Here is a 27,188-nt window from a genome sequence, read left to right as displayed (position 1 = left end):
GATGCTCGCTGCAATTGCTGCCTTTAGTTGTGTGACGGCCCTCAGCCGATACATATAGGCGTAAAGATACTTTAAGGAAATGATCAAGTACCGGAAAACGGTCCGAAGACTTCAATTACGTAATGGGCACTTGACGGATACTGGAGGAAGTCCGCCGACGCGTCGCGATAAATGAATTTCGCGTGATGTTTTTTTATGAATGTTAAAAGTACATCTACAAAAGTTTCAATATAAATAGGATTGGGAGTAGCGTATGGCCGATAAGATAATAGAGTCAGTGAAATCCTGTTGATCCACATGCGTGCTTATCTACTACAGCTTTAGCGCGGCCAAGTCGGTCTGGCGCCTTATTCCTCTGCCCCTGGCACGATTAAATCCGGCAGCGACACAATCACAGTATCCTCGTGGAAGGCGGATTCCCACTCTGCGCTCGTTCTGCCTAGCTACTCTCTCTCGCAGTTTCCACCTTACTGAGCCTTCTACGTTCCATGGGGTTCATTCAGACTTGATGAGACGCGTTTTGCTTCGCGTCCGTGCAGATCGAGGTTATGAAAACAAGCAAGGGATAGGACGCCTCTCATTGAATCCCGATGAGGCCACCATATGGGCTTTTGATGCGCTGCATCGAGGTGTTGAAGCTGGCTCGTTTACTTTAGCATTGCCGCTAGCGTCGATTCTTTGGCATCTTGGGTTCAAATCGCGGATGCCAGCTCTACAACATCCACTGAATGAATTGCCAGCTCTATTCAAATCATCCCCTTTCAGTCAAACGACTTCTTTGCTCACTTCTTTAACATTGAATGGAGGAACTGAATTAATTGATGACCAAAACATACAAACACTCAAATACTGTACCCACTTGACCGTCCTTCGGATGAATGATTGCTCTATTACAGATGATGGTATTCGCCTTTTGAGAAGCGCCCTTGAGCTACCAGGGCTCGGAAATCCTAGCGAAGGGAAAGGGATGTGGAGGTTGAATGCTTGGTATCTCAGAGGATGTAAAGGTGTGAGCGACAAGAGTGCAAAGGTTTTGGCAAGATGGCCAGGTTTGGTTGCCATCGGTATGCTTGTATCCAGCATTTTGACAAAACTTACGTATAATTCAGATGTAAGAGGCACGTCGTGTACAGAAGTGTTTATTGATGTGATTAACCGCACCAGTCGAAACATCTTTTTCGGCCAAAACACAGAATTTGAACCTTGTACAGATGGTCTTGTTTCCCTTTTCGATACCTGTTGCTCCTACTCTGCCAAATTGGATGGCCTTTATGCGTCACTTACTAAGCTTTCAGGACAATCTTCGAACATAATATCGCTTAATGTCGTGTCGTCAACTATACCTATCTCAAATTGTGATTTTCCTCAAAACTCAACCATAACCTCAACGACCCAACCTAATCTGTCATGTTGTTTGGACAATTATAGTCAAGCGTATAATACAGACGCAACTCATCTATGGCAAACCATGGAACAAACTCATCGTCCTTTCGACTCATCCAGCTTGCCTCCGTCTATGACTGAATCCCCATCAAAAAAAGGAAGTCATCAGGATTCCGACCAGATACATGTCTCTTCACAATCGACGGTGCAAGATAAGAAAAAGGAATGCGCTTTTCAAAAGAGTATAAACTACAATAATGGCGAAGGGCAAGCACAATTTTCTTACATCACACCTTTGAAATCTCTCAGATCAGCAGCGAATCATAGCTCTACATCTGAACAAGGGATAGAGAGCGATCACTATTTGATGCTTGTGCGTCAAGCTCACTCCAAATGGCATAGACTTGCCTACGCTACCTCGGTTCCGCAAACTTTCCTGCAGCCGGAAAAAGACAACTGGGCCAAAGAAGCAAAGATGCGAATCAAGAAGGGGAAAGCAATGAGGGATATCCTTGAAGCTACGGATAGGATGCTCTCTATGAAGACATGCTCTATGTCTGCCAACGAAACAAACCCCGATGGAGATGTGGGTATACCAAAAGGCAAACAAATTGATTTTCACAAGACTCCATATAGTGTATCTAGATCGAAGAAGATGATCAATACTACGGTATCTCATCACTACTCGCCTACAACTTCTCAAGTCTCATTCTCTCGGCCGATGCAAACTGCTCCTCGCACAAATCCATTCAAAATAACTTCAGGAAGGGATAGCGTAGATGAATCTATTTCTCGCAAACTCTCAGGATCAGCTTATTCTTTACCACTTCCAAGGAAGTCATCCTTAAATGCTCGTAACTTGAAGCAAGTCCACAATACCAGTCAGCGGACAAGTACGAAGAAAGCATCTGTAAGACCATGTCTTCTTAAGCCATCATTCTCCCCCTCTGAATCTTCGTCTTTTGAAGGGGAACCTTTCTTGGCATTGCTCAAGTCTAGTTCTACAATTAATCCTTCTGCGTCTTGTTCAGCTTCAGCGATCTCAGATTGGGACAGAGGGGATAGGTCGAGTTTTGAAACCAAAAAAAGAGGTTTTGAAGATTCAGGTAATAACAAATTGAAGATGAGAGATCCTTGATCAGGAAAGGGAAAGAAAAAAGGCTTAAATAGTATTCAAACGCTTTTAATTTAGTGATTCGTCCGATGTTTCCTAGCCGTTGGAAGCAGCAAACTTCAGTCGCGTCAGAAACAGCAACCACACTACTCGCTCAGTGAGATGTTTACCTTGTTTACTGATTCAGGCATCTTCTAGACTGATGGAACTGGAAAAGAACGAGTTGGTCCAGGCTTTTCCAAGTTTGATGGTTTGTTACCCGAGACTCTTGATGATTACCTGAATTTATGAAAACGACCGAGAAGGTTGGTGCCAGGATCATGGAGAGGGAAAGTTGGATGAACTGGGACGAGGCTAACAGTAATGAAGGCAATAAGATATATAAGGAAGGATTGTTGATAGATCCCAGAGAATGAACCTTGATGATTGTTTGAGTCTATTCCAGCTATGCATTTCTCATCCAAGCTACCTTGAGTCCCAAGATCTTCAATTCAAACACCTATCACCCAACTCAAGTACTGACACAACTGTTTGTTGAACCGTTCATGTCTGTTGTTTGCAGAGCTAAAAATCAAGTGGAAGTTTTCTTTCTTCAACCTGTCATCACCCTACTCAGCTCGTTGCTCTATCCATCTGCTCGTTTAACGTTTTAGCTTTAGGCCGACAGAATGAAATTGAGACCTTTAGTGATGATACAGATACCCTACACATCATGCCTATTATTCTTTGGAATGGGCTTCTTCCTCAATGGACAATAAGCAAAGTTTGAGACAAATAGTTTTCGTTCAACGAACCTCTCTGTATTTTCGCTCACAACTGTATATCCACTCTTCCTCTCCTTTTGGCAACAAATCAGCGTAAGGATTATTCGCTGATGGTCCTAATGTTGAAGCTTTCTGAACATCCCACAAGACATTTAGGAAGAAATCGACATTTTCACTCTAGCTTTGGAAATGTGTTGATTGTGTTTATGGGATGGACAATTATTCGATCAATTTATAGCACTTGTCTTGTCTGGCCCAAATGAACTTGTTTCTTATAATTATTACCTCTCCAACGCACATGGCTGATCAATCTGTCGAGAGTTGTTACATTTTCAATCCTACAAAGGCGAAATCCTTCAAAATGACGATGTCAAATGTTGACTACCCTACGATTGAACTTGTCACACTGCCAGTCTCCTGGCGCCGAATATCATTTTGCTGATCAAGTTGGTACACTTCCACACGTTTTCTTGAGACATATGGCATTTTTTGGCGACTTCTTCATTCTTCCACTTCTGCTTGACACGGAATTAGCTAAATGACATGACTCATTGTAAAAAATGTTGTAACGAAGAGATTAGTAAATGTGTAATCACAATTTGTGTGATGGAAAATACGCCTTAGAGTTTCTTGGTCAATTGCCTTTATATTTGTCCATTTCACCTCCAAGCCAACTCAAGTATAATCAGCAAAGATCTATTTCCAATGATGTTTTTGCATGCCTGGGCTAAGACAATGACACCTCAGATGCCACAACGTGTGTGACCGTCTGCTTGACGAACACTTTCGCCTTTTTCCCACATCTTTGAATATCTTATAGAGCATGATGCCTAGATGGTTTGGGAGGCTCGTAAACAATCTTTCGGTTCTTGAGGTAAGCCCATTTGAATCGTTTGATGTAAACAGAGACGGCAAAAAGAGTAGAAAGAACGATGAGAGCCTAGATCCAATGTTAAGTCTATCGACAAATCTCGAAGAACAGCGACCCACCTGCATACCCATCTTTTTCCTCTGGTCATGCTCAGGCTCCGCAGCCCACGACAAAAAGGTCACCACATCCTTGGCCATTTGAGAAGTAGTCGCAGGAGTTCCATCATCATACTCGACAAGCCCATCAAACAACACTCTAGCCATCGCGATACCACCACCAGGGAAGTAAGGGTTGTAGTTCATGCCTTCTGCAAGCTTAACACCAGCAGGAGGGTCGCAGTAACCAGTAAGCAAAGAGTAAACATAATCGGCACCACCATGACGGGCTTTGATCATTAGCGACAGGTCGGGCGGGAGACCACTAGCAAATGTCAGATGACTTCACATGATAACGAAAGACATACCCGCCGTTACCGGCACGAGCGGCCTCGTCGTTGGGATAGGGAGCAGGCATATAATCGGCAAGTTTACCCCTAATGAATGAGCTCTAACCAGTGTCTCTCCTCCACTCACGGTCTCTGGTACATTTCGCCCTCATCATTCGGTCCATCCTCATACTCTACTTCCTCAGCCATAGCTTTTGCCTCCGTTACAGTGTGCGAAACGCCGACGAGATTTCGCCAGGCGATTCGGTCAAGAGAATGACAGGCAGCACAGACTTCCCGGTAAACTACCATTCCGTCAGTTTCACCACTCTCCACCACCCCTCCACGCACCCTGATATCCACGCCTAATCGCCGAGTGGTTAAACGTCTCAAACGGTCCGTAATGTTCAAACGGCCAAACTGTCGGGTGCAATCCATCTTCTGCAGCACTGTTGGCGGAAGCTTCTGGCAGGAAAGGCAAGCCATACAAATGGCCATACCAAGCAGCAGATCCGACGGCGAGTGCCGAAGAAGCCAAGACGGCTGTTCGGGATGCGAGGAATGGTTGCGCAGAGGTAGCCGCTGAGGAGAATCGGGCCTGGAAACTAGTTAACCCAGGACCACCGCGTTGAGACTCACCTTCGCCAGACCTCCAATAGGTGCTCTAGCTATGAGCCTAGGGAGAGCCTGTGATAGCATGGTGAGATGAACAACGGCGAAAGAGAAAAGAAAGAAAACAAAATCAAATTGGACAAACGCCAACTTTTACTATTCGCAAACTGCTCATTGGTCTCTTACAACTTCGGAACAACTCGCGGCGTTTTGAGCAATGTGGCACTTTTACAACTCTGGGGGACTTTTAATTCAGACAATTGTTTTTAAAATGGCATACACTATTCTACCTACCGTAATAAACATAGAATGGCGCTGACGGCGTGATCGCCTGTGTCCATCATGTGAGCTTCTCGGCAAAAGTGATTGTGTGTATAAGAACTGGAAGCAGAAATGACTTGACATTTCTTTGCGTCAATACACTCGGAACTTGACAAGGAACTTAATGACGAAGGCATGTCCCTATTTGCAAAGCAGATGGGTATAAGGAGGCTTATAAAGAGTTAGCATTCCTTCCTTTTGTCCTCCATCACCAAGTACCCAGCCATTGTCTCCCTCAGCCACGTCTGATCTTTGTATTGTTGCCTCGCCGTCGTGACCTGGCTTGTCTTGCCCATGCTCAGCATGTTTTCCCAGAAAAAGTGCTACGAGTATACCGCATATATCTGTCTGCTCTGCGGCCAAGCCACGACAATAGCTCCTCGAGATCTTGACAAGTGCTCGACATGCTTTGTAGGTGATGTTGGCGTGAGGCAAGGGCTGACTAGGTTAGAACGTGATTAGGGATGATAAGAGGAATTTGAAGCCAAAAGAAGAGCAGAGAATAGAGTGGTACACTCCCAGCTAGGTTGGACCTTGATCTGGCTGGGTATTGACATAAGGCTGTCACTAGAGGATGCTGGTGATGGGACTTGCTGGCGCATGTATTCAGACTTGGGCGTAGGATTTTGATTAGCAGAGAGAAATATTGAGAACAAAGTAGAAAAGAGAATTGAATTGTCGTTTTATAACTGGCCGCTCGGATTATCTGATAGTGCCTGATCATCAGTCTTTGGATAGCCATTTTAGTGGTAGCTATTTCGCTTTTTTGTTTTGTTTTACAGTGTGATAGGCAAGTTGTTCGAGATAGATGTCATGGAAAACAGCCATGGGAACCGGATCCAACGTGGTGATATGCTTGTTGCTATATACACCTTTGCCCATCGTAAACATGCTCCCATCTGTCATTGGGTATCTTGATCGCAAGTCAGACCAACCATTCTTTACGCTGTTGTAATGCCCTGGTGAGGCGCTTTCAAGAAGCAGAGCATATATATATGAGTAGAACCAGAGTGACGTTTTTATATACCGAGAAACCAGGATTGATATTGCTACCAAATGGGGAATCTTTGGATATCATCCATGACTTGTATGGAAAAAGATCAAGCCGTGGTGCCAGACCATAGCCAAAATGCCAATGACCCAGTTCCAGTTTACATCCATTAAGATCTCTGTAAAGGGCAGAATGTATTCCACAACACAACTTAAGGGAAACCAGAGTAGAGAAGCTGCCGACCACGCCTTTTGCTTTAAATGCGCCTGTCACCACCCTGTTCTACTATCAGCCCAACATACCGTGCCTTCATAAGGGAAAAAAGTACATGCTGCCCATGTAGTAAGACAAAAAAACGTTTCAACGGGGTTTGGCTGTGGCTCGCTGACCGCTAGACAGAACAAGGTCGTATATTGACAGATATATCTTAAAGACGAGCCTGTTCGCATTTCAACCACTCTCCATTTAGCTCGCTCAACCAGATCAAAATCATCTAAAACGTCTTGTTCAAGGCCATCCACTTTCATGCTATCGCAAATGAAAACTGTAAAGGTACAGTTCATGATATATCGGTGTACTATATGTGGATATGGAAGTCGGGATAAACCTGGAAATCTCCAAAAGTGTTATCTATGCGGCGTAAGTTTCGCAACAGCCCCGCTGTTACGTGCATCTCATCTGCACCCATTTATCAAGCCCCACTAAGCTGGCCTTCAGGTGCCTCTTCGTGACGATTCCAAGGGTCGCAGTCCAATCATAGAAACAATGGCGGAATGGGTAGCTGAAAAGCCTCCTTCTGGGTTTTGAACGTTTTGGCGCATTTTGGGTATAGGTTAGAGTATGATTATTGATCATCCAATGATTTGGCATTAGAAATACATCTGTTGGGAAAGTCAGTAACGACCAAGCACATGGAATCCCGTCACGCGGAGCAGAAACGCCTGACCATTATACCACACAGTTTATCTAGCAATCCTCTACGCATCTTTGCCTGATTGTTGCTTTGCAATAGACTGCTTGGGCACAGGTTCTACGTTCTCTGGCACCTTTTGATCCTCTGTTGACGCTGCAAGGTCTTGTAACTCTTTGTCCAATAATCTCGATACTGCCATAAATCTATTGTCCTCTATCAGCCTTCCAGTCTTGACTGTTGCCTCTGGATGAAAGGCATCATACGAGATGATACTCACTGAGAACCACAATGAATGCCCAACTTGCTGGTAGCGTCCAGCTGCAGCGCCATCTGGCCCAGTAAGACCTCTGTCTCTGCCAAGTTGAGATGGAGAGCGCGCATACGAGAAGCAAGGGCTGAGTAATGGCGTTGTTTGACTGATGACATGGATAGACAAAATATAGAGTGACAAGTTGAATCACTAGAATTGTTTATATTTTAAGCGCAACCAGCGGGATCAAAAATGAGTTTATAAACTGTACATCCAATCAAAAACAACTTTTAAAATCCTATGTAGATTAGCCACTTGGGATTGTTACTATACACATATAATATTACAAATAGAGAGGCACCCGAGCGGGACCTATGAATGTGGAAAAAGAAAAACTACAAGTAACACCCACAACGAGAGTCAAGTGTGTAAATCAACACTTCCAGCACCAGACTGGACCATTAGGGAAGTATCTTTCTCTCTTTGCATCAGTCCAAATCTATATCATCATCAGTAATGGTAATCAAGAAGATCAGTCCAAGACTCACGCTAAAGAATCCTCTCTTGCACCTTCGCCCTCAGTTCTGAACACATTCCATCCTCCATTGATCTTCCCCGTTATATCTAATGACAAATGTCCACCTCGTCTGAGGCTGATCATCTGTTGTCAGTTGTACCACACCTCTTATGAAACTTGTGTTTTGACTGTTATCATTCTGACGTGAATCTCCGACAAAATGAAGCGCCGGTAGAAAACTGGACGTAGGGAGGTTGGTCGTCACAGACGGAAGGCCGTAGCTCTTGAAAGTAAGGGAAGAAGGTTCGTCCAAAGTAAGATTGAGGTACATGAGATCGCCTATAGCTTCGTGATACCTCGTCAAATCGAGTGGTGCGGCCCTTTCTCGGAGAAGAACAAGTTCAGGCTCGTTGAGGGACATACAATCTGAATAATCAAGAAACGCATAAGAACTGCGCCAGCTGCCCTCTAAACCTGTCCGATCCCATACACTCCCTTGAGAAAGGTCAAGAAGACGTCCAATGTTGCGGAAACCCCAGCACCGGGTAGGCTCAACACCAAAGGATTGAGGGAAAATTAATTCGTGCCAGAGCTCGCCCATCTCTGAGTTTTGTATGGCCTCTTAGGCATTACACACTAATCATGTCAGCAAGAATTTGTCAATATACCATAGATACTCGCCCATGACAGACCCAACTGCATCTATTAAAACATAGCCAACGGTCCCGTCCTCATGAAACTGCCCCCAATCATTTTTTTCGCTTTAGATTTTGCTGGTATAGACAATCTCTAGCATAAATCCTTCCCATTCTTGGTCACGTTGCTCGTTTTCAAGGAATTTCGGAGACAGCAGGATGTGAAGACGAGTAATCTGAGGGTCGACTTTGGCAGTCATTTAACAACAGGCAGACCCATTGCGGGATGCATCGCTCACCACAGAGAGGTCTGAGCTGTTTGGATGTTTCTGAAGAGAGTCGATAATCATGGGTATATATGACGAAATAGAGGGATTGCCTAGAGGTATGAGAGCGTACGCGTATCCAGAGTTTTTGGGCCACAAGGATAGCCGTAGTTTACTGCCTGGGCCAATTCGGAGGGAGTTTAAATGGCAGGAAGATCGAGATACAGATCGAGAAACGTGTCACAAATCATATCAAGGTGGGTATGGACCTGAGAAAAGTATGAGCATGGTAGTGGCAAGATGGGTAAGAGATTGGCGTACTGCTAGATCCCACTTTTTATGGTTCCAGTCGACCAGGATTCTACGCACAAAGTGTCTAAAATTGACCTGTTGTCTCCAATCTATATCGATAGACTGGCCGATTCGTTGTGAAAACTGCAGCTTGGAGAGAGTCATCATAAGCTTGTAAATGTATATTCTTCCAGACAGTTTGATCTGGATACTTTTGAAATTATTTCAGTTGAACCGCGCTTTCAAAGATGCATTTCTACTCACTTGATATACATAGGCTCTGAGAATACGATATGTTTGAGCGGCACGTGAAGGAGACACAACATCCACAAGATTAAACGATGAAATAATTTTTTGAATCAACTGCTCGGTAAGCTTCAGCAAGTGAAAATTAGGATTCTTATCAACACATTACCCCAGGAGGAAGACTAAGGATTTGAGATTGCATTTGTCTCTTTTTAGACCATTTGCTGGCAGTATATACACCTGGTTCAATAACTGGGGTTGTCTCTTCAGCGTAGCTGGCGGTTGCGTGACTCAGATCATGCCCAAGGTTCTCCAATAAATGAGGTTTTGTTACATAGTGTCCTATCTGTGGAGCTAAAGAGAGCTGCGATGTATACGTACCAACCGACATTTTTTCCTTGCGCTCTCAATTGTTGAATAGACAGTATTGCCTATGAACACATAAGCAGTCCAAAAAGCTCTTGAATTACAGTTTGTATATCTCCACTGTTGTCTATTCGCAAAAGATGATTGTTGTCAAACTTTGTGCCTTCGAACCTCATCATCGGGCGCTTCGGAGTATGCCGTCTCTGCTTTCGCATCCAATGGCTCGACTGACTGGCAGATGAGCACTGTATTCAAACCTGGAATGATGATAGACAGCGAGTACCGTTGATAATGGGTCAATAGATCACAGCTAATCCTTGGTGCGATAGCGCAGGGGGGAGCAGGAGTTGCTGACTTTCCAACAGTGATACATTCTCCAATAATTGAAAAAGAATCAGTCTTCGTTTCTTAGCCTTTAAAGCTCTCTTTTTTTCTTTTTGCACGTTTGAAAAGGTTAGCGATTTCAGAGTAATCGATTTGAAAGGCTGGAGCCAAAAGTGAACTTGGATCTTGAGAAACGCTGAAAGTCTTTGGCTAAGCGATTCTCCTCATTATACCAGCACTAAAGCATAGGCGAGCATCTATTGAAGTAGACCATGTGCGATCGTTTAAAGGTTCAAAATTTTAAAAAATTGCCAAGGCATGCGTTTAATAGAGAGGCAGGGTCTTCCGCTACCATAACGGTCAGCCTGTCTACCTGCCACACAATGAATGCTTGTATCCAAGGCATTTGAGCACAGGCGTATTTGATATTGAAGATCAGTTTATCTTTAATATGCTATATTCTTGAAAGAGAAAAGAAAGAGAATTAAAAGTTTTGGAATTGTTGAATGGTAATGGTCAAGTATTCTTTTCAACCTGCCTCCACATTGTACTTGGGTTGCGGGGGGCTTTTATTCGGCATGATTTGTTTCATTGATTATTCTTTTTATTCTTTATAATATTTCGGAATTACCATGATACACGCTGTTTTAATATTTAACACAAATGGCAAGCCTCGCCTGTCCAAATTTTTCACCCCTCTTCCACCTCTTGTTCAGCAATCACTCATCTCCCAAATCTTCTCTCTCATATCCGACCGCCCACAGGGGGTATGTAATTTTTTAGATGCCCCAGAGCTCGTCTTCCCAATGCCGAAATCCATGGAGAAGCGGAAGGAAGAGAGGCTGGGTGTAGAGGAGTCCAAGAAAGGTGAAGATGATACACGGGTGATTTATCGGCATTATGCGACTCTGTACTTTGTTTTTGTGGTAGATGGTGCAGAGAGTGAGTTGGGAATTTTGGACCTCATACAGGCAAGTTGTTGATTCAAGAACGATTGAATATGGCTGTGCTGAGCTGCTTGATCAGGTCTTTGTTGAGTCGCTCGATAGGTCTTTTGAGAATGTTTGTGAATTGGACCTTATCTTTCACTTTGACGAAGTGAGTGTTGGTGATGCCCAATTTGATAAATTCTCTGCTCATGACCTGGTTAGGTCCACCATGTCCTGTCAGAGATAATACAAGGTGGCCTTGTGCTTGAAACAAACATCAATGAAGTCTCTGCTTGTGGTAAGCTTTTTCACTATCACTTAGAAACTATAATTAATGGAACGTTTTTGCAGTAAGAACAGCTTCAAAACACCGCAAAGAATCACAAAATTCTTCAAACCCGCTCATACCTTCGGTATTGGCAGCCTCTGGAGGTAGAGGAGGTAGTGCAGACGGCGCTAGGAGGTGGCTAGCAGCAATGGGTGTTTAAAGGTGATCTTTGACATGAGCGTGATCAAGAAGCTGTATAATTGCATGCTACACACATTGACCAAAATGCTATCACAAAACAGGTTTGGAAGACGGTAGAGCATTGTGGGCCGAGTCCAAGGGAGACTGATCATCTTTTCCCGATATAACTTCCTTGATTTCCGCCTCCGGCTCCAAAACTCCCCCGTTTCTCGATTTACCAGTTTCATCGATTGAAGACAATTCTTCTGGTTTTTCCTTGACGCCAGCCTCGTTCAAATCATCATCGAGCATGAAACGTCTTGTAAAAGGCTTTTTATCTTCCACCGATGGCTCTGGCTATTCACTCATTAGTCAGTCTTTCATGGAGATGAAATTTAACAAACCAGCATGTATCGCAACAAACCGTCGTCTATCAGTCCCGCTTTGGTATATTCCACAAAAGAATTGAGGCAATCTACATCGGTTAGCATTGAGCATGAGATGGTGAAACTCACCATTGACCGCTGGCAAGTCCTTTCCAGTAGGCCCGTCATGCCCAAATTGTACATCCAAGTCAAACTTATTGCTGAGCTCTGATGCAGCTGCTAGACCGGACGAAAGAGGCATTTGCTCGACAAGGGATAGTATTAGAGCAAAGGCAGAGAACGAGATGACTGGAGTGGGATACAGGATAGCAAGCGGCGATAAAGAGCTTTCTTTTATTTAACCAATGAGACATCGTTGAGATCAGAACCAGCTCACGATTCTGATAGCAAAGCCCATGCGACAGAATTCATCATAGCTTCGTCTACCTTGACGCCCCATTTCTTATCCCCGTCCGAATGACGCCCATTCGAGCTGTTTGACATGTCTTGTGTGACCAGGAGCTTCTCTAATATCTCGTTTAACCCTTTGATACTTCTCCTGAAAATAACCCAAGGTTGGTCAATGAACATATCAAAACATAGTGCTTCTAATGCAACTTGTTCCGCCGTGAGTATCCTGTCCTCCCAATACCGATGACCTTCGGAAGCAGGCTAACTGTATGTTAGCAAGTCATCTATAGAATGGTTCTTCTTACCTGAGGGTCATTTGGGTCCCTTGGCTTCCATGGTGCCCTCCAAGAATCTGGCATGTGAGACTCAAATTTGTCCAGCGCACAATTGACAATTAGTCGTAATTTCAAAGTGTTCTCTTCCAATTTTGTAACCATCCAAAGTATAGTCGCTGCCATTAATGGTCCCTCAAAGTCCTTCAATGACCTCCGCATGTAGAATCGGTGGACAAGCGTTGCTCCAAGGGTCATTGCTCCTCGATAAGAAGTTGACTCTATCTCTTTTTTTGGGACCCTACCAGCTCAATCAGACCTATCCATTAGCAGTCTATACAACTCACATTTGCGCCGATACTCTCATAATCAGGCTTCGCATATACATGATCACCTCCTTACGGCGTTCCAGCTCTTCTATCAGCGAGATTCCATCTGCTCTAGAGGGAGTATTATTGAGAGCAGACTTGGGAAACAGCCATTGCACTTCTTCCTGGCGTAGCGGACGCATTATCACAGTTGATATGTCCGTATGGGAGTAGACAATTATATCTAAAATACATTTACAACATTGGAATTTGTTAGATTTCTAACTTTGAGGAGCAACACAAATATGCCGTTGGAATCACTTGTGACAGGCGACCGCTCACAAATATTACACGTCATTATTTGACTCGCCTGACAATTCGTTGAATTTCAGTTAAGACTGGCCTTTTTATATTCTTTTCCTTTTCACCTTCTTCCTTGTCTATGCTGAAGCCCTATAGAGCCATTAACATTCCAAGGCTTTACTCCACAAAGAAAACGACCCCAACTCGAAGATTCAACCCATTAAAAAGTTCGACTATGGTAGCAGCTGCTTCCACTTCCAAGCCTTCCGAGCTTACCGTTCCGGTCAACAAGACTATTCACGCCTTTGACAAGGCTAGTTTGGATGCTCTTTTGACAAGACGTTTCTTCTTTGCCCCTGCTTTTGAGATTTACGGTGGTGTTGCTGGTCTTTACGATTATGGACCTACCGGTTCTGCCCTTCAGGCCAATGTTCTCGATGCTTGGCGAAAACACTACATTATTGAGGAAGACATGCTCGAACTTGACACTACCATTATGACTCTCTCTGAGGTCCTCAAGACTTCTGGCCACGTCGACAAGTTTGCCGATTGGATGGTTAAAGACGTCAAGACTGGCGAAATCTTTAGGGCAGATCATCTTGTCGAGGGCGTGATTGAGGCCAGATTGAAGGGTGATAAAGAGGCTCGGGGTGTTAAGGAAGAAGAGAAAAAGGAGGAGGATGACAAGAAAAAGAAGAAGAAGAAAGTTGTTAAGGCTGAAGCTGTCAGGCTTGATGACAATACTGTTGCCGAGTATGAATATTTATTGGCTCAGGTGTGCACATCTTTAATCGTTGCTTTGAGTTTTGCTAAAGTGTAACAAGATTGACAATTACACCGGCCCTCAGCTCGGCGAGCTAATTCGAAAACACAAGATCACCAACCCTGCTACCTCCAACGAAGTTTCCGAGCCCGTCGAATTCAACCTCATGTTTGAGTCCAACATTGGTCCCACCGGCCATATCAAGGGTTACCTTCGTCCTGAGACTGCTCAGGGTCATTTTGTCAACTTTGCTCGTCTACTCGAATTTAACAATGGCAAGGTACCATTCGCCTCTGCTCAGATCGGTAAAAGTTTCAGAAATGAGATTGCCCCTCGACAAGGTTTGCTTCGAGTTCGAGAGTTCACCATGGCCGAGATTGAGCACTACGTCGACCCGCTTGACAAGCGTCACGCACGATTTGATGAGGTCAAGAATGTTGTCCTTACTCTCTTGCCTAAGGAGGTTCAAAGCGAAGGTAGAACCGAGACTGTACAGAAGACTGTTGGTGAGGCTGTCGCTCAGGTGAGTGAATCACATTGTGTGGACTAATCGTGCAGAACTGATACACCATAGCGTGTTGTTGATAATGAAACCCTTGGTTACTTTCTTGGTCGAACGCAATTGTTCTTAACTAAGATTGGTATTGACTCAACTCGTTTAAGGTGTAGACAACACATGGCTAACGAGATGGCTCATTACGCTGCTGTAAGGAAGCTTTTAAATAGTTGCAGCTTGCCATTGACAGATTTGTAGGACTGTTGGGACTTTGAGATTCAATCTTCTTATGGTTGGATCGAGTGTGTTGGTTGTGCGGACCGGTCTGCTTACGATCTTACTGTGCACTCTGTACGAACCAAGCAGCCTCTTCGAGTACAACAACGTCTCGAATCACCCCGCACTGTGGAGAAGCTAGAATGTACATTTGACGCTAAAGCTTTTGGTATAAAGTTTAAGAAGAATGCTGCCATGATCAAGGAGACCTTATCGGGCCTGGAGAAAGACAAATTGCAGTGTATCAAGGATGAGCTTGCCAAGGGCAACTCTTCTGTTAAGTGTACAGACGGCAAATCTTATGAGATTACTCCTGACCTTGTCAAAATTGAGCCCATCACTGTTACAGAACACAGTAAGATTGTCATTGATGAGCACACACCGAAAATAACTAAACACGAATAGTGCGCGAATTTATCCCTAATGTCATTGAACCTTCATTTGGCATTGGTCGCATCCTCTACTCGCTACTTGAGCACACCTTCTGGGCTAGAGAACAAGATGCTGCTCGAGGCGTCCTCTCACTTCCCGCACTTGTTGCCCCTATCAAATGCCTTATCGTTTCCATCTCTCAGGATTCTCAACTGAGGACCAAAATTCATGAGGTTTGTGAGTCTCTTTCGTTTTGATAATTTTTTTTTGCATTTCTTATCCATAATGTTATAGCTCGTGAGATGAGAAAGCGTGGTATCGCTAGTAGGGTTGACGATTCCTCTGCGACAATTGGTAAGAAGTATGCTAGAAATGATGAGCTTGGTACTCCTTTTGGCTGCACTGTCGATTTTGCAAGTACGTCTGTTTCCTTTGTTACATCTCATCCTATCAGTCAATCCTCCTGACTTACTTAGCAATTCAAAACGGCACTATGACTCTACGTGAGCGAGACTCTACTGCCCAACTTATTGGTCATATTGCAGACGTCATCGATGTCGTGGATCAACTCGTTAAAGGCTCTATTGACTGGGAAGGTGCCAGTAAGGTGTTGAAGGAATATAGCGGTGTTCAAGACGTAGAAGCCTAGGCATTGAAACCAATTGATGTTTAGGAGCAGTAAGCAGTAGATATGGAACATGATGTATCATCATGCTCTTAGTATATCAAGCATTGATCTTTGCCCCATTTACCTGCTGGCTAGCGCTGTCTAATGGTTCGCATTTGGTGGATACTCGCATGATCCTCTGATGTCTGAGTACATGCAAAGTCGAATTATCCCCTGCCATATTCTCCCTACTATGCTCGCCTTGCAGAGCTTCCACTCATAGTTACGATTAGTCACAACAATGCAACAAAGACCGAAGAATGTTGAGCGAAGAAACCATTAAGAAGTGTTGTTGAGTATGTCAGAATGCTGGTGGAGATTATAGTATTTATAACTGATCATACCTAAGCTTTGAAGATTAGCAGATTTGACAGTTGGGCACCAATCTAGTCCTTGGATTCGTAAGGGAGACGCTGCCTACAGAGATGATTTGGGGGTCAGCCAAGACTATCAAAATTCGTGTATTTAAGAGATGACAAGAATGACTTCCAGTTGAGAAGAATTTGTTTGTCAATCATTGTACTTGAATGTCAGTACTTGAATGTCAGACTTTTGTACTTGTGATTGTAATAAACATGTACTGTTTTTGATGAGTTAGCTTTGTAATGATGAATAGTGTCATGTATTAAAATTTCTATATATAAGAGTTAAAGGTGAATAATTAACACTTGCATCCAAATCACCTTTACGATAGAAATAGCAAAAGTCTTTATTCAACATGTCGAAATGAGTCTGCGAGCCAACCGACTCATACATCCTTTCTATATGTAAAAACAAGGAAGCGAATCATACTAGCCACACGAAATGTATTTGAAGAACCAAGCAATTTTATGGAAAAATAAAGTAAAGAGAGAGTTGAAACGTAAGAAAACGTATGCAACATTAAAGAGGTTCTTGTGATGTAAAGATGATTGGGGTGGTCATAATGTCGTCAAATGCCTCTCTTTCAATTATATATCTACAATCTTTCTACTCTTTTTTGATATAGCCTAAGCAAAGCCGGCAGCAGAAACTTTCTCTGGCACTTGGCTCTTGAGGTGCTCAACCAAGGCCTTGAGCTCAACCTTGATCTCCTCTGTTGTGTCATCAGCGTGGCTAGGGTCCAACAAAACGTAAGCGAAAGCTTGAAGCAAGTGGTCAATGTGGGCCATGAGGAGATCAGGGTTAGATCGGAAGAGCTGAAAGATGGCCCTGTAAACTGCAGTGTTTTCTAATGGGTCAAATCGAAGAGGAAGAATAGAAGATATAACAGAAACCACGTCGAGGAGAGGGAGGGCGCTGGCGTTCTTAGTAATCATTCTAGAGACGGCACCGGCAGCATTGTCTCGGGCATTATAGAGCGCTGGAGGAGCGTGCTCAGGGGGAGTGAAGAGAGGGTGAAGGGCTTGGAGAAGGGATGGATAATGGGCGGAGAGATCAGCTTGAGAGTTTTCAATAAGGACCCCTGAGGCAAAAGCAGAGTTGGATCGGACATCTGGATCCTCGTCGACAAGACCTCGAGAAATAATCTGAAGCAGAGACTAGGGAATAATCAGCATTGAGTACTATGTACCTCTTTGTAGCACAACCTACCTCGGTGAAACCGGTGACGCCACTCTTCAAACCGACAATAATCTCGCCCAAACTGCCAATGGCCATACTCCTCTCTGTATGTGTTCTTTTGGGTTCAGTATATTTTGCAATCAAAGGCAAGACCTGACCGAAAGCCTGCTCAAAGTCGGGACCGAGAACAGTAGCCATAGCGCCGAAAACGTCAGCTGCGTTGGAGACAAGAGCAGCTTCGTATTCAGAAGAGTCAGCTTCAGCGGCGCCCTCATCATCGCCATCAGGATCTTGTTGACAGAGAGATTTCTTTTCAAGGATCTCAATAGCAAAGGTGGCAACCTCATCAAGATAACCTTCGATAATGGCTGGACCACATTTGTTCATTGTGTCCGAAAGTTCAGAACACATGAAAATGACAACAGATCTACGGTTTTCAATGTCAGCGTCTATACATGTTGATAGAGATGATCAAGGAGTTAAACGGAATAAGAATCAGAGATTGTTCACGAAAGAAACCTCATAGCCATAAGCTTGGAGTGAGCTGAGTTGATATTTTCCATCATAAAAAAGCACGAGAAAAAAGAATATGGAGATGAACTTACTGGTCATCTTCAGTCTTCCATGTTTCAAATATGGGAGGAAGAACCAATTGAACAATGCTTTTAACGTGCTCATGGAGAGGAACGGCCTGCGTTTGGTTATTCTTGTTACAATGCTCATATCCTTTCAACAACCTACAATTTTGGCTCCAGGTCGCCACTCGGGGGCCTCAGAGAGCTCGTACATCGTCTTGACATATTGGAACAAGGCGCCAACAGCGGATTTTCGAATGCCTTCGTAATAGTGGTCGAGTAAGTCAATCAAAATTTTGACGGTTTCCTCAACGTAGGGCATAAAGGCAGATTTGGTAGCGGCGAAGAGTTCGCCGATAGTGTCTGCGGCAACCTCTTTTTCGATGGCAATGGCACTGTTGACTTTGCTAAACATCTCGTCCAGATCATTGAGATTGACGTCGTCTTCGTCTTCGGTCGGATTGGTGGAGTCAGCACCAGCCTTGCTTGAGCCAGCAGCCATACTGAAGGCCTCAGCAAGTTGCTTAGGATTAGAACCGCCTTCTTCATCAAGCTCTTCGGAAACCTCGGACTGCTGGCAACTAGCAACAAGAGCGGGAACACACTGTGGGAGGTATTGGGCAAATTCAGTGGTAAAAACTTGAGCCATAATACCGAAGAAGATGAAGGAAGACTCTCTGAGACGAGAGTTGTCCATAGTGAGAGCCTCAAAAGCAGCCTTCATAAGAGGATGGAAGTATGGACGGAAAACCTCAGCGCCAACTGCGTCAGCGATGGTACCGATAGTGTCGGTGGCAACACCTCGAAGGTCGGACTGCTCATTATTTTCTTTGAGTTCAAGGAAGGGGACAAGACGCTTGATGGTTTGATCAAAGTAGGGGACGAACTTTTCTTTGGCGGCATGGGCAGCAGAGCCGATGGCGCCAGTAACCGTGATCTTAACGGCAACAGTACCGTTTTCAAGGAGAACAAGAAGACGCTCCATAAGGAGAGTGAGGTAGTTGACGATATCATCGCCAAGGATCTCAAGGTATGAGTCAAGGCATGTGCAAGCGTTCTTTTGAGTTGCGGGGTCAACAATGAGGTTAAAGAGAATGGGTACAATGACGCTATGTCGAGTAGCACACTCCTCAGCAAGCCACTCGCAAAGACAGCCTAGAGCAATACAAGCGGCCTTTCGAACAATTATTTCATCATCTTGAAGACCGCCTTCAATTACAGGCCAGAGTTGATCAACATGAGGTCGAATGTACTCGCTGCAACCCTCGACAGAGACACCAAAAGCCATAAGGGCGGACTTTCGCATACGAGCATCACCAGAGGACATGTATACCTGAAGCTGTTGGGTAAGAACAGGGAAGACTTGCTGGGGGGGCAGGACCTGAGCAAGGTTGTCAAGAGTTCGGAAAGCAAGACGAGAAGGTGAGTCTTCATCAACATCTTCTGGATCATCTTCGCAGCCGATGGGGAGAAGGCCCTCAATAATAGGTTTGGCTAAACCGAGTGCTTGCACTTTACTCTTTTTGCTTTAAAAAAAGTCAAAAGATGTTGAAACGCATTTGAGGAAACTTACTATCGAATAACCCAAGAAAGAACATTGAGAGCACCACATCTCATGTCATCGTCAACCTCCTTGTTGCTAGCGACACCAAGGAAGAATTGCACAAGCTCTGTCACGTGCTTACTAACAAGAGGAGCCTCAAGGATGAGAAATGTCTCGAAAGCATCATAACCGTGCTTCACACCTTCACTGTCGTCATCCTTGATAGCTTGTTCCAAGACTTTAAGCATGGGCACAATTAAATCCTGGAATGCCTTGACGTCGTGTTTGTCGTTGGCTTCGATGTATTCGGCGACCTTAGCTAGAGCCCGAAGAGTAGTGATTCGCACTTCGGCAGATTCAGGATCGACTAGAGAGACAGAGAAAACCTTGAAAAGGTTAGGAAGGTGAGATTCAAATGACTCGGCCACAGTGTCGAGAACAGAGAAAAGAACGTAGATGGCGGTTTCTCGATGAGCCTTGTCAGAAGCACCGGCGGCTTGGTAAAGGCCAGGCATAAGAGTTGGCCATTGAGGAGGGTTTACTGTGAGCTCAATGTCTGCAATAGCGGCGACGGCCTGTGCTTGAGCATGTCGGACAATAGAGCTGCGAATTATCAGCAGCTTCTCATGTCTACACAAGCTCGTAGAAACGTACGACTGTTCACTGGCCAATCGTTGAAGTAAACTTTCTTTGATCTGCTCTCTCAGTTGCTGAGGATTCTTTTTCCACATCTTACCATCTCCTGCTGATATTCTTTTCCTGAGCTCCACAGCAGAGAGCTGTCGGATCTGCCGCTACATGTCAGCCCATTTCCTATTCCCTTACTCTTGAGATACCAACCGCAGGTTCTTCGGCAGTACATGATACCTCATACAATGCGGGAATACAATTGGGATCCTTGTAATACTGGGTATTGAGTTGTGTAGTGGCCTACATGGCAACTGTCTCAGTGCTATACTCATTACCATCTTTGCGACCACCTACAGCCTTGATGAGACTAGTGTCTGGGGCAATAGTTGCCTGCAAGAGCTGCTTGAGGTTATTGATGTAGTTTGGCTTTACTCATCAGCTGTACTTCTTTTCGGCTCGCCAAAACACTCACATCCATCCTTTCCAGCTTTTTGAGATGGAAATATAAAGTCGAAAAAAAGATTCGCCTCAAAAGTCAAAAAAAGTTGCAACGGTCAGGGAGAAGCACCGTGCAAATCATTGACAAATTTCTAAACGTTACGTAATTGTTACTGAGTTACGTAAAATATCTACTTACACTTCTCTCATGTCCACTTTAAATTATGTAAATTAGATCGTAAACAATATGAGCTTGGAAAAAACTATATTACTACTTTCATTAATACCTGTTTTGTATTTCTTCAAGTCTCGTCCACTTCCTTCTCGCGAGTCAATCATCCCTCCTTGTGAAGAGCGTGTTTTACTTTTGGGTTCTAGCTCTGGAGTAGGTAAGGATCTCGCATTGGAATATGCCAAAAGAGGTGCCAGAATCTGTCTGGTTGCTCGTAGGGAACAAGTGTTGCAGGAAGTAAAGCAACAATGTATAGATGCTGGGAGTAAAGACGATAGAATCTTGATTTATGCTGGAGATATGACCAAGGTAGAAGATCTTGTCAAGGTAAGAGACCTTGTGAGCCAAGGTTTGTCCTTGTTTCTTGGACTACGATAAGAGGACTAACTCGCAAATAGAATGGTCAGGCATAGACACTGTACATATCCTTGCTGGCCTTCCCTCCACATCCCTGCTTCTTGATCTTGCAGGCGTTCAACTATCGCCATCACGATCCGATAATGTTCCCCCTTCTGGCGCCAAGTTGGCTTTCAACTCTCCTCAAAATCCAGACATTGATGGACTTAGAAGGGTTGAGCAGGAAGCAAGGGCTGTATCTGAAGTAAACTACCTAGGTACTCTCTTGGCGTTGAGCTGTTTCGTAAGTTTATGGCCTCGTATGACTGATGAACCTGATATAACAATGTTCCTTGTAGCTGCCTCTGTTGGCATCAACCTCAAAGTCGCCTGCTCTTCATCATCTCTCTTCTGTTGCAGGTACTGTACCTGCCCCTCACAGAGTTATTTATGCAGCTACCAAAGCTGCAGGGCTGCAAGCCATCGAGAGCTGTAGAGTTGAGTGCGAAGGATGTGGTGTCCGATTCTTTTGTGAATATTTGGCTTAGTCAAGTAAATGGCAGGCTCATGGAAGGATTTTTAGCTTTCTGCCCCGGAACCATTGACAACGAATTCAGGCTCAAGACTGCTACTTCACAACTAGGTGGCAGGGACGAGACCAAGTTAGCCATCAAGCACTCATGGGAGGGTCTACTTCTCAAACCCGAAGAAGTCACGAAAATGATTTTATATCATCTTTCTCTATCTCCCAAACCTCAACCTCTCATCCCCTTTCCTCCCTTCAACTTTCTCCGCTTTCTCGATCAACCTCCTAGACACTTGGTGCAGTATCCTTGGCCTTATAGATTCGCCATGTTTGTCAGAGATACACCTTTAGGATGGGGGTACATTGAACCGGCTGCAAGGAAAAAGTATGGGTTAATTGGAAGGGCATGATAACTGCTCGTATTTCGTGGAGAATGGACTTTTTCCATATGGGCTTCCTCTCTGTTGCTTGTTAGCTTATTAACTAAACTTATCCCTCGTATATGACACATGCAGTTACTTGGGTCCCTTCTTGCACTGTGCATCAAAGCCAGATGTGTATAATTACGACTACTCTAAAGTCAATCAATGCTTGCAAACTATGGATATTCTCAAATACCGAAAGTGTTTTTCAGATACATTAACCAATCACTTTATATATGATATGACCAGAAATGCAACTCTTCAAGAAAAAAATCTTCCACTTGGTCAGGCCATTTGACTTAAAAAGTAAGCGCAAAGTGAAGTTCAGTTTAGAGACTGGAGAGCACACTTCTTAAGCTTACAGCTTTTAATCCTACGAGGAATTCAACACAAGAGAATATCATTTTAGGTTACATTACTGCAGTAGTAATGGGTCATTAGATAAAAGGGCATTCTCATACACACATTGTTCTTGTTGATACGGCCAACCTATTGTCATCTCTCGTATCACGTTTGTTTCCTGTCCATAACTTCGAATGAAAAGTATCGCATCAAACAAGAAGAGAACCCTCTCATGGAGGTGACGCGTGGGCGTTGAATTGGTAGGGCGGGAGGATATATGGGCTAGCCTCTAGATTCCCTCGAATTTGGCTCCCTCAACATTGACGAATGTAAGTGTGATTTAAGAAGCCAGCGTCCAAAAGAAACATGATAGCAACTCGACTAAAATGCTTTTCATTACACGCTGTCAGAGTTATCATCTGCAATGGCATTTCGTCCCGGCTGACGTTTATCCTGGATCTTCTGAGCCTTTGATATTAACCTTGGCGCATATATGTTGTCGATTAGAACTAGTTGTCGTCTTCAGCTGTACCATCACAGCAACTCGCCATACTCCCATCTCGACAAGACTGAGAATTTACACGCTCTGCGCAGAGCGTGTAAATTCTCAGTCATAACTTGTGTCTTCATGCTCTTCGCACAATACCTCTCTTGTCCTGAGGTATATCTCGTGCAAGACATCAAAAGGCGGTCTGATTTCCTATGCATCATCAATATCTGATTTAGTCCTGACTAGATAGATTCTTACATCAAGAGCAACAGAGATTCTTTCGCCACGTTTCCTGACTATTGCCAAGTAATACTGTACACGGAAGCGGGTGAGTCCTTGATGAAGGATGATGGTGGATATCTCTGAGAAAGGTATAAAGACTCTAGACGTGGACAAGGGCACCCCTGTACAGCTGTGCTTGGCTGTATGGTTTGTGAATGGAATAGGTATTCCTCTCGTCGTCGAGAGCTGTATGCCCATATTGGGGATAGGAATCACAGACTCTATTTGGCAAGAATGATCAGCAGAATGTCATCTGAGGTTAAAATGTCATACCATAGAGAACAGTGTTGCATCGGATCCATAGCGACCAGAGCAATAAGGCATTATACACCGCTAATTTGATCTGCTACAACCTCAGTTATACTTGTTCACTTGGACTATATAAAGCGATTCAACTTACATGACCTACATCAAGAAAGCAGACTTGACCCGTCGTCATCTCTCGCAACACGTCCCAAACCTTCCACTTGTATGCCAGCCCTAGTAAAACAGCGGCCACCAAAAGTTCAACTAGTCCCCATCCATCTCCTCTTTTGATATTTCCAGAAGCCAGGTGCCGGTAATTATACACCCTGTACTCTGTATACTTTGGGCCATCTGGTTCATGAGTGATATAGGTCGTCAGCAAGCGTAATTGGGAGTGTTTGGGCAGCAGCGTCGTTGTTGACTGCCATTTCTTTTGAGTTGTCATAACATACCTGGCTCTTTTTGACAAAGCCAAATTAATGTTAGAATAAAGAAATAAAATAAAGATAAATACGTTACTGGGACCTTTTTTTTTTGGTATTATACCTCCACATCTATCATTATTTATGATTATTTGAAGTTGAATTTCATTCTCTTTTTAATTCAGCATTTTTAAGAAGTACTGAGAAAGTTTTGTATTGTATCAATCTGATACAATTTCAAGCTGCAATGGAAGGGAACTTACCCCTCTGTGGCGGTCTTTCTTCTGGTGCTGACCTTGCAGTACAAGACGGGCACCCAAATAGCAGTCAGGCTTTACAAAATTACGACGTATCAGCCATATCCAATCTCTCTGTACCAGAGGCTCGTCTGGCCCCGAAAAAAACCCAATCTATAGGAAACATGACAGTAGAAGATATAGAACGACGTCAACGCTCTCACAACAGGCCTCCCGCCCATGATCTTTACAATATTGCGAGAGTACAGTTTCCAATTCCTGGGGAGCAACCAACACATGCCTACAATAATAGGACGCCTTTTTCAGGCTACAATTTGAGCGACAACAGCGTGTCGGCCACCCCTGCTCAAGGATCGCCCAAACCTCGCGATCCTGTATCAAGTCATTTACCAACTCAGCAACGATGTCACTCATTACAACCTGAGATGGATTCTGTTTCTTCTTTCTTGGCAGAGATGCCCACAGAAGCAGACGATCCGACGAGACATGTGCTGTGGGCTGAATTGATTCGCCTCAAGACCAGGTCTTTAGAGCTACAGATTGCAGAGGCAAGAAGAAGAGAGAAGGAAGCCGAGTTGGAGCTTGCAAGACTACAGAGCGGCATGGCAAGTAAGGGAGGCAACGGTGGCACCAGTGGGGCAGCAGCCCCCAGCACAAGTGCAACTACATCTTTATCTGTGAATGCCATGACTGAGCATGCGTCCGACTACGACATGTCCCAGCAACAAGCGGCACAACAGACATTCACTTCGTTCCCTCAAATGAGTATTGGAGCTCCTACCGTTACTGCAAGCTATAACGCTGTGTCGCCTTTTGAACTAGATGCCATTTTACAAAGCGATAGCACCAACTTCCTCTCATGGTTACCTGATTTTGGGTCCGGTGATGGTTCAGCAAATGGCCTACAAGCAGGATCTTCAAACACTATTTCTGTTGATTTCACGAGCAATCCTGTAGATGTACCTACTGAAGCATCCAATTTAGCTGAATCCTCCCTCACACGTCAAACCAGTAGATCTCCAAGTAACTCACCCCCGCCGAAACGTGTCAAACGTTCGACGAAGAAGAAGTCTGTTATAGAACAATCATGCTCTTGTACGATGTGTTCCAAATCACTCGCCCGAGTCATGATTCGTGCCCCAAAATCACAGATACCTCATCCTGTATCCATTTCACTTCGGTGTCAACAATGCGCCCCGGTCAAACAACCATCTGCACTGCTGGACCAGTCGTCATCAGCCGCAGGGATATCTATCGGCACAGTTGAGACAAGAAAGAGGTTGAGAGTGTCTATGGAAATTGATGACGAGGAAGCAAGAGTAATGGAACGACGGACATGGTGCGATGTATGCCAAAGAATTGTGGGCTCGGGGTTGATTGTAGGCGGACGAGATCGAGAGGTCATATTGCACATGACTGAGTTGGTATGTTCAAGTTGTGACAGCAAGTACCAAAGGCGAGCTTTTTTACTCGAGTTGATTTGAACTTGGATTGACAAGCAATAGGTGTACAGATTGTGGGGGAGGTGGAGGATCAAGGATTGGAATTGGAAAATGGAGAATGAAGCAGGTTTTCCATCCGGGACGCAAAACCTGTAGTTTATCTCACACAAGGTTAGCTTTTTCCACGATCAACGAAGGTAAAGCTCAGTTGTGATAGATTGGGCCATCGGACAAGAGAACTGGGCGTCCATGTGACCCCTACAGATCTTACGCCTGAACAAATGAAGGAGGTACTTTCTCGTTGCAAAGCCCTTTGGAATGAAAAGACCTTATCGAGGCTGGCCATTCCTGAAATGCTAGAGTACGGATATTATATTTTTGTTTTCAGATAGAGTGTACTGATAAGTACTCGTAGGGTTGATCTGCCGCCAAATTTAGCCAACCCATTGCGTGATTTCAATGACGTGAACGATATTGTCACACGTAATTGGCCATCCCGAGAAGCAATGATACGTGCCGATGGTATTGATCAAACAAGATTCAAGAGGCTTATATCACTCATTGTAAGTCATCTATGTTTTTGACACAAAGACAATGGAATGACAGAGAAATTAGTGGGCCCACTCTAAACCAAGGCGTAGTGTCCGGACGGTAGATCTTGAAGAAGAGTGGTCCAAACAAGCGGACGAAAATGATAAAGAGGATATGAGTACCGTATTGGATAATGTCAAGAGAAGTTAGCATCCATTTATTCTGTAGATTTGCGTGTTCTGACAAATAACTCAGCAAATGTGGTCATACCTGCGGGCTCAGAGCTGGTCGGAATGTGGGGAGGCGAATGGGATATGCACCGTAGGTCAAAACAATTTAGAAGAACTGCCTACTAAAGACCATGTAGACGGATCACTTCTCATATCAACTTTCATTCCTTTTGAGGGCACCGATGGCGAAGATAGTACAGCTCTTTCAGTTGGAGAGATGATAACCAAAGTACAAGGTCTACTCCTAAAGATCAATAATGAACGGACAAAGTTGGCAAAGAAGCAAGGGAAGGAACCTAACTTTTTGCCGCCTTGCGAGCATTTATGGACTGTTTCTGGGGTACGCACGAAGAATTGTTCTATTTTCAAGCTGAATAGCCACAGGGATACATTCCTCTGGTGAGAGAGAGGATTGCAGATGTCTTGATAAGAAAAAGGGCGTTTGTGCATGTGGAAGAATACCTCACGAGACATCCTGAATTTATTGAGTGTATTAAGACTCGCCCAGGCATGTCATTCAGTTTGCATAAGCTGGCAGTCATACTCATCTCAATGGTGTAGTTGGCCTCCATCCTGATATTCACCGGCCTATTCCTCAAAATAAAGAAGATGATCAGAATGAACCCCGTCCACTCATTCTGGTACGCTGGCTAGGTAAAGACTTTAATGCGCAGAAGATGTTGGAGATCAAACAGATGGAGTTTGGTGGGGGTAAGCAAAAAGTCAAAAAGCGACCCAGGACCAAAACATGAGCGATGATGCGAATGCATGCATTTCAAGAGCTGTCTGCCATTTGTTCGAGGA

The 27,188-nt window shown here is 44.3% G+C and overlaps 12 protein-coding genes across 12 annotated transcripts; 5 read left to right on the top strand and 7 right to left on the bottom strand.

Moving 5' to 3' along the window:
• Nucleotides 1–253: 253 nt before the first annotated feature.
• On the top strand, nt 254–2,521 carry L203_103175 (uncharacterized protein; the record flags this gene model as incomplete). The annotated part of the gene is made up of 3 exons (XM_066212581.1): nt 254–273; nt 319–1,064; nt 1,110–2,521. 3 exons carry the CDS (start codon nt 254–256, stop codon nt 2,519–2,521), a joined length of 2,178 nt encoding a protein of 725 aa, XP_066068678.1.
• A 1,554-nt stretch (nt 2,522–4,075) lies between these two features.
• Nucleotides 4,076–5,474, bottom strand: L203_103174 (uncharacterized protein; the record flags this gene model as incomplete). The annotated part of the gene is made up of 6 exons (XM_066212580.1): nt 4,076–4,201; nt 4,252–4,552; nt 4,596–4,664; nt 4,717–4,861; nt 4,908–5,220; nt 5,463–5,474. The coding sequence occupies 6 exons, from the start codon at nt 5,472–5,474 to the stop codon at nt 4,076–4,078; spliced, it is 966 nt and encodes a 321-aa protein (XP_066068677.1).
• A 1,983-nt stretch (nt 5,475–7,457) lies between these two features.
• L203_103173 (uncharacterized protein) lies at nt 7,458–7,819 on the bottom strand (the record flags this gene model as incomplete). The annotated part of the gene is made up of 2 exons (XM_066212579.1): nt 7,458–7,596; nt 7,671–7,819. 2 exons carry the CDS (start codon nt 7,817–7,819, stop codon nt 7,458–7,460), a joined length of 288 nt encoding a protein of 95 aa, XP_066068676.1.
• Nucleotides 7,820–8,063: 244 nt separating this feature from the next.
• On the bottom strand, nt 8,064–9,145 carry L203_103172 (uncharacterized protein; the record flags this gene model as incomplete). The annotated part of the gene is made up of 5 exons (XM_066212578.1): nt 8,064–8,142; nt 8,192–8,267; nt 8,326–8,781; nt 8,842–8,899; nt 9,095–9,145. 5 exons carry the CDS (start codon nt 9,143–9,145, stop codon nt 8,064–8,066), a joined length of 720 nt encoding a protein of 239 aa, XP_066068675.1.
• A 116-nt stretch (nt 9,146–9,261) lies between these two features.
• L203_103171 (uncharacterized protein) lies at nt 9,262–9,989 on the bottom strand (the record flags this gene model as incomplete). The annotated part of the gene is made up of 5 exons (XM_066212577.1): nt 9,262–9,330; nt 9,383–9,502; nt 9,549–9,563; nt 9,617–9,715; nt 9,768–9,989. 5 exons carry the CDS (start codon nt 9,987–9,989, stop codon nt 9,262–9,264), a joined length of 525 nt encoding a protein of 174 aa, XP_066068674.1.
• Nucleotides 9,990–10,920: 931 nt separating this feature from the next.
• On the top strand, nt 10,921–11,705 carry L203_103170 (uncharacterized protein; the record flags this gene model as incomplete). The annotated part of the gene is made up of 4 exons (XM_066212576.1): nt 10,921–11,259; nt 11,315–11,386; nt 11,440–11,515; nt 11,569–11,705. 4 exons carry the CDS (start codon nt 10,921–10,923, stop codon nt 11,703–11,705), a joined length of 624 nt encoding a protein of 207 aa, XP_066068673.1.
• A 71-nt stretch (nt 11,706–11,776) lies between these two features.
• L203_103169 (uncharacterized protein) lies at nt 11,777–13,224 on the bottom strand (the record flags this gene model as incomplete). Its single annotated transcript, XM_066212575.1, has 6 exons — nt 11,777–12,022; nt 12,070–12,095; nt 12,145–12,377; nt 12,428–12,702; nt 12,747–13,014; nt 13,061–13,224. 6 exons carry the CDS (start codon nt 13,222–13,224, stop codon nt 11,777–11,779), a joined length of 1,212 nt encoding a protein of 403 aa, XP_066068672.1.
• Nucleotides 13,225–13,559: 335 nt separating this feature from the next.
• Nucleotides 13,560–15,880, top strand: L203_103168 (glycine-tRNA ligase; the record flags this gene model as incomplete). Its single annotated transcript, XM_066212574.1, has 7 exons — nt 13,560–14,099; nt 14,149–14,610; nt 14,662–14,793; nt 14,842–15,214; nt 15,265–15,468; nt 15,526–15,648; nt 15,708–15,880. The coding sequence occupies 7 exons, from the start codon at nt 13,560–13,562 to the stop codon at nt 15,878–15,880; spliced, it is 2,007 nt and encodes a 668-aa protein (XP_066068671.1).
• A 1,007-nt stretch (nt 15,881–16,887) lies between these two features.
• L203_103167 (uncharacterized protein) lies at nt 16,888–20,666 on the bottom strand (the record flags this gene model as incomplete). Its single annotated transcript, XM_066212573.1, has 9 exons — nt 16,888–17,418; nt 17,471–17,867; nt 18,046–18,131; nt 18,182–19,541; nt 19,589–20,161; nt 20,213–20,346; nt 20,399–20,488; nt 20,543–20,614; nt 20,661–20,666. 9 exons carry the CDS (start codon nt 20,664–20,666, stop codon nt 16,888–16,890), a joined length of 3,249 nt encoding a protein of 1,082 aa, XP_066068670.1.
• Nucleotides 20,667–20,873: 207 nt separating this feature from the next.
• L203_103166 (uncharacterized protein) lies at nt 20,874–22,130 on the top strand (the record flags this gene model as incomplete). The annotated part of the gene is made up of 4 exons (XM_066212572.1): nt 20,874–21,207; nt 21,257–21,498; nt 21,554–21,725; nt 21,778–22,130. The coding sequence occupies 4 exons, from the start codon at nt 20,874–20,876 to the stop codon at nt 22,128–22,130; spliced, it is 1,101 nt and encodes a 366-aa protein (XP_066068669.1).
• Nucleotides 22,131–23,091: 961 nt separating this feature from the next.
• L203_103165 (uncharacterized protein) lies at nt 23,092–23,947 on the bottom strand (the record flags this gene model as incomplete). The annotated part of the gene is made up of 4 exons (XM_066212571.1): nt 23,092–23,184; nt 23,233–23,477; nt 23,530–23,599; nt 23,657–23,947. 4 exons carry the CDS (start codon nt 23,945–23,947, stop codon nt 23,092–23,094), a joined length of 699 nt encoding a protein of 232 aa, XP_066068668.1.
• Nucleotides 23,948–24,171: 224 nt separating this feature from the next.
• Nucleotides 24,172–27,136, top strand: L203_103164 (uncharacterized protein; the record flags this gene model as incomplete). Its single annotated transcript, XM_066212570.1, has 9 exons — nt 24,172–25,637; nt 25,687–25,794; nt 25,841–25,984; nt 26,039–26,186; nt 26,239–26,359; nt 26,410–26,475; nt 26,522–26,724; nt 26,769–26,892; nt 26,946–27,136. 9 exons carry the CDS (start codon nt 24,172–24,174, stop codon nt 27,134–27,136), a joined length of 2,571 nt encoding a protein of 856 aa, XP_066068667.1.
• Nucleotides 27,137–27,188: the final 52 nt, after the last annotated feature.

The sequence above is a fragment of the Cryptococcus depauperatus genome, chromosome 3 (assembly GCF_001720195.1).
Source record: "Cryptococcus depauperatus CBS 7841 chromosome 3, complete sequence".
NCBI classification, from domain to species: domain Eukaryota; kingdom Fungi; phylum Basidiomycota; class Tremellomycetes; order Tremellales; family Cryptococcaceae; genus Cryptococcus; species Cryptococcus depauperatus.
The sequence above is the reverse complement of the archived record's forward strand: the minus strand, read 5'-3'. Positions and strand labels throughout refer to the sequence as shown.